We start from the raw sequence: 8,467 nt of genomic DNA, 5'->3' as shown, positions 1-8,467 counted from the left end.
TACATATGGAGTGGAAGCCCATCTGATATGCCCAGGAGAGTGTGGAATGGGGCAGGGCTTTGAGGTCAGGGATACCTGAGTTGTAATTCCAGCTTTGTCAATGACTCACTGGGTCAGATCCCCTCGCGCTGGCACAGGAGGAGCAAACTGTGCCTCTTTGACCCATTCTGGGACATTACACCGGGTGGAGGCTGCAGCAGGAATGCATGGAAACCCATGCCCAGTTGGCTGAATCCCACATCTTGGACTGCCTTGGGCCCTCAGTAGAGGGGAGGTTGTGGCAGTATCACATGCTCTCACCCAGTGGACTTCTGCTGCCTAGAGCCATGCACAAGGTTCTATGCTGGCAAAAGCTGTTGTAGACCCTTAGATTAATTTAGCTCACTGTGTGACCTGAAGAAAGCCATTTAATCTCTCTGTGCTTCATCAACCCCATCTGTACAATGGGAACAGCAATATACATCTCGCAGGGAGGCTGGGAGACTTCAGTAATGTTTGGAAAGTGCCAAGTGTTACTATTATTAAGCAGTTTTGGTGAAGCCTGAGTTTCTGTGGACCACCTGTCCTGGTCATTGCTCATCACAGTGGTGGGAGAGTCAAGGGATCAGGATGGAGAAGGAATCGGGGGAGTGGGAGGGAAGACTGGCACTCCTGTGGATATAACACTATGAATTATTTCTTCAAGCACCTTCCCAAGGCTGACTGGTAACCACAGGCTGAACAAGTGATTAGTCTAACCCCTCTTCTCTCTGCCCCATCAGACTACAGGAGCATGACATTCGAGGAGCTGACCCTCAGGAATCCTTCAATGGCTGTAGAGGTGTTAAGTGAGGACTATGAGCTCTTCTGCAGCATGTTTCCCTCCCTTGGTGAGTGCTTATGAGGGGCTAGAACTAGGGCAGACTTAAAACAAACTCATGGGCAGAGAATAGCAGACACAACCTTGAAGGACTGAGCATGGAAGGCATCCTGAGAGGATTAGGCTGCGGAGAGGCCCACCTACTTCCTTCCTATGGTTCAAGTGATCATCTCCAGAAGGAAGGGGGAGAGGAGAGTCCTGGCCCCCCAGAAAGGCCTGCACTCCAGCACCCTTTCCCAGAGTTCAGGGAGAAGGAACGCTCCGCAACAGCCAACCCCAAAGGGACGTGGCCATATTCAGGTGACGAGCTCCCACAGCACAGGTTCTTCTGGGCTGGCCTCACGACATGAATGTTGTCATGGTGGGTTTGGAGATTGCTCAGAGCCCTGAGTTCCTCCACCTGGAGGCTGAGTCAGTCTGTGCTTGCTGTGACATGGCTCCCAGTAACCTCGGACCCAATTCTCTTCTCTTTGTAACAGCGTTCGATCTTGAATACGAAGAGAGGAAGTGTGTTCGCCTGAGCAAGACAAGTCTGTCCCTCATGAGGAAGGAGACCCTCATGTTAAGGAAGCCCTCTCTAAGACCCAGGTACTGCACTGTGTGTCATGGAGCTTTCCTCCTTTTTACCACCGTCACTCTCTCCGGAGTCATGTTTTCTAAGCCCCCCAAACTCCTGCCATCTGATTCATCTTCCTGTGGAACCAGTCCCGCCTGCCTCAGAGAGTAGAGCTCTCTCAGACAGAGACATTGATATAGCTGGGATCCTGGCACTGGAATGGGGGAGGAGGGGAAGAAACTCTTCCTCCCCCCCACACGTACCCTCATATGCAATCTCACATCTCATCTACTTGTACAGGAAACATCCGCTTCATCCCGGAGGGCTGAAGCACTCGTAGTTACCCAGCAGGTGGAGCTGTTGAGCATCATAATAAGGCTTCCTCCCCTCATTCATTTATTTCTTGTGCCTGTCTAGTTTGATTCCCTGCTGAGCTGATTCTCCTTCAGCACAAAGCAGTATATGGCCTGGGTGCTGCTGATCACTTGTGGGTTCCAAGGCAGCCAGGGCAGATGTCTTCAAGTGCACAGCTGAACTCTAGTGAAATTAACCTTGCTCCCACCTTAGTTCTCTGGTTGGGATCTTCTGTTAAGCATGGCAGGTGCAGAGCCATTGGGTCAGATTCTGCTGTCTGGTACACCAGCGTAAATCCAGAATGACTCCACTGGCTTCAGGATTTACACTGGTGTAACCCAGGTCAGTATTTGACTCAGTTGCTCCCTTTGGTGGCAGCCAGGTCTGGTAAATTCCACCAATGCTGTTGAGCCATGAGTGGGTTCATCTGGTCCCATGGTTCTCAATGAATCAGTAGCTGGGGAGGAGGCACACATTTGTTTTCCCTTGGTATGGAGAAGACGTACTCTGCCTTCATCAGGTCCCATGCGCGGAGGTCCCCAAGCTTTCTACTCTCTCACCATCACTGGGAGTCTGACAAAAACTCCCCATGCCAATGGAGATGCAGGCGCAGGGCTCCAGCTCTTGATAAGGGCACAGTGCCCTGCCATGGTGCTGCTTTCTCACCCAGTGCCTCCTCCCCACCAGGTATCTCATGGAAGTGCTGCACAACCCCGTCCACCTGGAGTTTTTCAGGCAATTCCTCAAACAACATAACGCCGAAGCCCCACTGCTCTTCTGGCAGGCGGTGGAGAAGCTCAACACCGAGTCCAACCCCAAAGCTCAGAGAGCTTTGATCAACAGTATCCTCAAGAATTTCTTCCACAACAAAGTGCCTGCTGGTATGCAGACTCCCTACTCCACAGAGCTGAGCTACCCAGGAAGGCAAACATGATCCAGGCCACCCACTAAGGTTACAAGGGAAAGGGATGCCCCAGCCTAGAATGATTTCTCTGTGCAAAGGGCAGTGCCTAAGCTCACCATCCCAGGAGTGGCCCGGGCATGCATTGTGCCGCAGACACCCCTGAGGGGTACAACTCACTCACCACTTCCCAATTGCTCCAGAGTGGGAGGGAAATAGTCATTTGTTGCTGGGCCACACCCACAGCAAAGTAGGACAACCCCCTGTACCACCTCAACTGTTTGGTGCATTGGTAGGGAAGGGGAAGCCGGCGCATTGTCCACTTACTCCAGCATGGGGAGTACGTGGGCACACAGCAGGGCTCTGGAGGAACTGCTACTCTCCCTGATACAACTGTACACAAATTGGCGAGGATTCTGGACCACTGGGAGCATTCTCAGCTGCCCTGCTTAGGGCTGGCTTAAGATGCCGTTGTATCACTTCAGCACCACAACGGGGCTTTAGTGGAGGCAGAGGGTCTGGCCTTTCATTTGGCATTTCCAGTCTGCTGTGCCACAGTGCTGCCAAATCCAGGGACCTTGCAGCAAGGTTTAGATCCAGCTTGCAGTAGAGTGCACAGGGCCTTGCCAGCTCTCACTGCCCAAACCCGTGGGGCATCTGCTCTTCAGGAACTCTAATTTTCATCTCACTGTTTCCTGAGGTTCCTGCTCTTACTGCCACACAGATTTCTAGAAGAGACCACTATGATCTGCTAATTTGACCTCCTGCATAGAATTTCGCCCTGTGATTCTAGCAGTGGAGGGAAATATTCTTCCCTACTGTCTTCTTTAGATGTTTTGAGCTCAGTAGTGTCACTTGCAAAGTGTGTGAGGTGCCTTGGTATTTACGTGGCCTGCAGACTTCTTCTTGGGTTAAAAAGTGATGTTATAAAAGGGGAAAATGCCAAGGAAGGAGGAAAAATTTATTGGGCAAACGTGGTCGAGGGGGTAATGATTGTGATGAAGGTCCTGGACCTTGTGAACACAAGGGATGGAGATTCATGGATGGCTCAGGAGGTCCTTACAATGTTAGAATGTCTGGTGCAGATGAGAGGAGGTGACTGTGTGTCTTTTCTAGAGGAACTGCTGCAATGCCAAGCTTCCATCATCAGAGATATACCCAAGGCTGGCCTGGTCACCAGCTCCATGCTATTCACAGCACAGAGCTTTGTCCTGAAAGCAATGGAAGAGAAATGGTGAGTAGTCCTGGCTCATTTCACTTTAATGGGGTACACTCACCACTGGGGTGCCTCCTTGTGGCTGGGTCTGGGGATTCTCTCACCTGGTCTGGTGTCCCTTTCCCTCAGTTGCCTGCACCATGGCTTCTCTATCTCTCTGGGACTTAGGGTGCTTCCTCTTTGTGACTCAGCCCTACAGCCAGGTCACTATTTGGTCCTCCCCTTCTGGGGGTCTTAAAGTCCGACTGTACAAGCTGTCCATATGCCATGTCAGTCAGTCTTTCAGGCCAAGTCCAAGTCCAGGTCCAGTGCCACTTCTCCAATGGCTGGTAGGGGAACCCAGGCCTGCCCACTACCCTGCATTCCAGCCCAGGGACCCTATGCCTAGCAACCACAGTCTACTCAATCTCTGACCCGGTTGTTGTTTCCTTGGGCTCCTTCCTAATTCACTTCTCTATCTCCTGGCCCACCTCTGGGTTTACTAGCCCAAGCTTCCTCCGCTCCAAGAGGCTATTCCCCCCCCCCCTCCGCTTCTTGCCGGAGTCTGTAGTCCAGGATGGGATCTTAGGGTTTACGCTCCCCCTCGAACTCCTTGTCCCTGGCCAACTCCCTTTCTGTGTAGGGAGTGACTGCAGAGCCCCTCCCTGCAGCCCCCTCTTGCTCTCAGCTTCCTGGTTTTACTCAAGCCCAGCCTGCCCATGCGCAGCTGGGCTTCATCTTCCACTAGGCTTTATCCATCCCTGGCTCTCCTCCAGGTGCCGCCTGTAAGGTTAATTGGCCCCTTTTAGCCTGTTCCAGCCTTGTGAGGGGTGGATGCCCCATCACACTTCCTGAGAGGCCGATGGCATTGTTGCTAAACTTGCTGGAGGTTATACACACACATACTCCGTAGTAGGATACACCTAAGCAGTGGCCAGAGTGCTGAGTCCATATTCTGGCACAGCTCCCATTGCAGCTGACGAGGGTTTTACCTGCATAAGGACAGCAGGGTGTGGCTCATAACTTTTCATACACTACTGTGTCTGTGATATATTATAAGGGGCAGGTTGATCTGGTCCTTGCATTGCTGGGGTTACCCATGAATAGCACGGCCCCCTGCAGCAGCAGAAGCTGGTGAGGAGGGGATCAGAGGATGATCAGTTTCACCCTCCTCATCAGGTTTCACTGCAGCAATAGAAGTGATATCCAGGGTTATCCAGCATTCTGGGACTAGGCCCTCCATTCCCCTCACCACCTCTCTCCTCCTTGTCTCTGCCTTCACGCCAGTCTCCTCCCATTAAATTAGGCTTGAATAAAGACTGGGAGTGGATGGGTCATTCCACAAAGTAAAAACTATTTCCCCAGGCTAATTTTTTCCCCTACTGTTACTCACACCTTCTTGTCAGTTGTTGGAAATGGGCCATCCTGATTATCACTACAAAAGTTTTTTTCTCCTGCTGATAATAGTCCACCTTAATTGATCACTCTCTGTAACAGTGTACCCCATAAGGCTTTATGGGGAGGGGGTGCTTATAAATGTATGCATGACATAACTGGAATATGTTTTGCTCTGCCTGTGCCATGTAATATATCTCCGTAAAGGTTATGGTCTACTATATCTATTCATCCTATTTGTACATGTATATCATTTTCTACTTGAGGTTAAGAATATGGGCTGTATGCTGGCTTGGTTTCTAAGTAAGCTCTGGGAGGCATTTGGTCAGCTTCTTTAGGAAGGAATTCGCCAGGTTAAGTACCTGATCAGGAAACACTTGGGGAACAATGCATCTTGGAATGCTCCAATCCAAATAAGAAGTCTTCCCGGAGACATGCAAGATACCATGTGGACAATGGCTTCGGCCTGTAAAGACTGAGTCATGCAGGGACATGTGACTTGCCCAGGTGACTCCAGAACTCCATCTTGGAGCTGGACTTTGCATAGGAGGGAAGGGGGGGGTCTCCACCCACAAGACAGAGTCTATTTAAACCTGTGGGAGACCCCTCCATTTTGTCTACAGCTGGCTAAGGAAGGAGCCTCTCCACCCCACCCCCCACCCCCCACCCCGGATACTTGAAGGGAACTGGAACAAACAACAGTAACTACAGAGGGTGTCAGAGTAGCAGCCGTGTTAGTCTGTATCCGCAAAAAGAACAGGAGTACTTGTGGCACCTTAGAGACTAACAAATTTATTAGAGCATAAGCTTTCGTGGACTACAGCCCACTTCTTCAGATGCATATAGAATGGAACATATATTGAGGAGATATATATACACACATACAGAGAGCATAAACAGGTGGGAGTTGTCTTACCAACTCTGAGAGGCCAATTAATTAAGAGAAAAAAAACTTTTGAAGTGATAATCAAGATAGCCCAGTACAGACAGTTTGATAAGAAGTGTGAGAATACTTACAAGGGGAGATAGATTCAATGTTTGTAATGGCTCAGCCATTCCCAGTCCTTATTCAATCCAGAGTTGATTGTGTCTAGTTTGCATATCAATTCCAGCTCAGCAGTCTCTCGTTGGAGTCTGTTTTTGAAGTTTTTCTGTTGTAATATAGCCACCCGCAGGTCTGTCACTGAATGACCAGACAGGTTAAAGTGTTCTCCCACTGGTTTTTGAGTATTTTGATTCCTGATGTCAGATTTGTGTCCATTAATTCTTTTGCGTAGAGACTGTCCGGTTTGGCCAATGTACATGGCAGAGGGGCATTGCTGGCACATGATGGCATATATCACATTGGTAGATGTGCAGGTGAACGAGCCCCTGATGGTATGGCTGATGTGATTAGGTCCTATGATGATGTCACTTGAATAGATATGTGGACAGAGTTGGCATCGGGGTTTGTTACAAGGATAGGTTCCTGGGTTAGTGGTTTTGTTCAGTGATGTGTGGTTGCTGGTGAGTATTTGCTTTAGGATTCTGCGTGGACTCCTCCAGACGGTCGAAACAACAGACTGGATTTCTACATAGATTGCTTCCGTCAACGTGCAAAGGCTGAAATTGTGGAAAAGCAACATCACTTGCCACATAACCTCAGCAATGCTGAACACAATGCCATCTACAGCATCAGAAACAACCCTGACATCATAATCAAAAAGGCTGACAAAGGAGGTGCTGTCGTCATCATGAATAAATTGGAATATGACCAAGAGGCTGCTAGACAGCTCTCTAACACCACATTGTATAGGCCATTATCCTCTGATCCCACTGAGGATTACCTAAAGAAACTACACCATCTGCTAAAAAAGCTCCCTGACAAAGCACAGGAACAAATCTGTACAGACACATGCCTAGAACCCCGACCAGGGGTATTCTATTTGCTACCCAAGATCCATAAACCTGGATATCCTGGACGCCCCATCATCTCAGGCATTGGCACCCTAACATCAGGCTTGTCTGGTTATGTAGACTCTCTCCTCAGACCCTACACTACCAGCACACCCAGCTATCTTCGAGACACCACTGACTTCCTGAAGAAACTACAATCCATCGGTGATCTTCCAGAAAACACCATCCTGGCCACTATGGACGTAGAAGCCCTCTACACCAATATTCCACACAAAGATGGACTACAAGCTATCAGGAACAGTATCCCTGATAATGTCACAGCTAACCTGGTGGCTGAACTTTGTGATTTTGTCCTCACCCACAACTATTTCACATTTGGGGACAATATTTACCTTCAAGTCAGCGGCACTGCTATGGGTACCCGCATGGCCCCACAATATGCCAACATTTTTATGGCTGACTTAGAACAACGCTTCCTTAGCTCTCGTCCCCTAACGCCCCTACTCTACTTGCGCTACATTGATGACATCTTCATCATCTGGACCCATGGAAAAGAAGCCCTTGAGGAATTTCACCATGATTTCAATAATTTCCATCCCACCATCAACCTCAGCCTAGATCAATCCACACAAGCGGTCCATTTCCTGGACACTACTGTGCTAATAAGCAATGGTCACATAAATACCACCCTATACCGGAAACCTACTGACCACTACACTTACCTACATGCCTCCAGCTTCCATCCAGGATACACCACACGATCCATTGTCTACAGCCAAGCTCTAAGATATAACCACATTTGCTCCAATCCCTCGGATAGAGACAAGCACCTACAAGATCTCTATCAAGCATTCTTAAAACTACAATACCCACCTGCTGAAGTGAAAAAACAGATTGACAGAGCCAGACGAGTACCCAGAAGTCACCTCCTACAAGACAGGCCCAACAAAGAAAATAACAGAACACCACTAGCTGTCACCTTCAGCCCCCAACTAAAACCTCTCCAGCGCATCATCAGAGATCTACAACCTATCCTGAAAGATGATCCTTTACTCTCACAGATCTTGGGAGACAGACCTGTCCTCGCTTACAGACAACCCCCCAACCTAAAGCAAATACTCACCAGCAACCACACATCACTGAACAAAACCACTAACCCAGGAACCTATCCTTGTAACAAACCCCGACGCCAACTCTGTCCACATATCTATTCAAGTGACATCATCATAGGACCTAATCACATCAGCCATACCATCAGGGGCTCGTTCACCTGCACATCTACCAATGTGATATATGCCATCATGTGCCAGC

The 8,467-nt window shown here is 49.3% G+C and overlaps 1 protein-coding gene across 1 annotated transcript in view; it reads left to right on the top strand.

Annotated features, from left to right (window-relative positions):
- Nucleotides 1-8,467, top strand: part of LOC101947203 (regulator of G protein signaling like 1) — a 28,220-nt gene that overhangs the window by 896 nt on the left and 18,857 nt on the right. Inside the window, exons 2-5 of the mRNA XM_065554499.1 lie at nt 762-869; nt 1,339-1,447; nt 2,457-2,650; nt 3,787-3,904. Coding sequence (XP_065410571.1) covers nt 773-869; nt 1,339-1,447; nt 2,457-2,650; nt 3,787-3,904 — 518 coding nt within the window. The 5' untranslated portion in view covers nt 762-772. The remainder of the gene's footprint in view (nt 1-761; nt 870-1,338; nt 1,448-2,456; nt 2,651-3,786; nt 3,905-8,467) is intronic.

The sequence above is a fragment of the Chrysemys picta genome, chromosome 8 (genome assembly GCF_011386835.1).
Source record: "Chrysemys picta bellii isolate R12L10 chromosome 8, ASM1138683v2, whole genome shotgun sequence".
Classification (NCBI taxonomy): Eukaryota; Metazoa; Chordata; order Testudines; family Emydidae; genus Chrysemys; species Chrysemys picta.
This window is presented reverse-complemented; position numbering and strand designations above follow the sequence as displayed.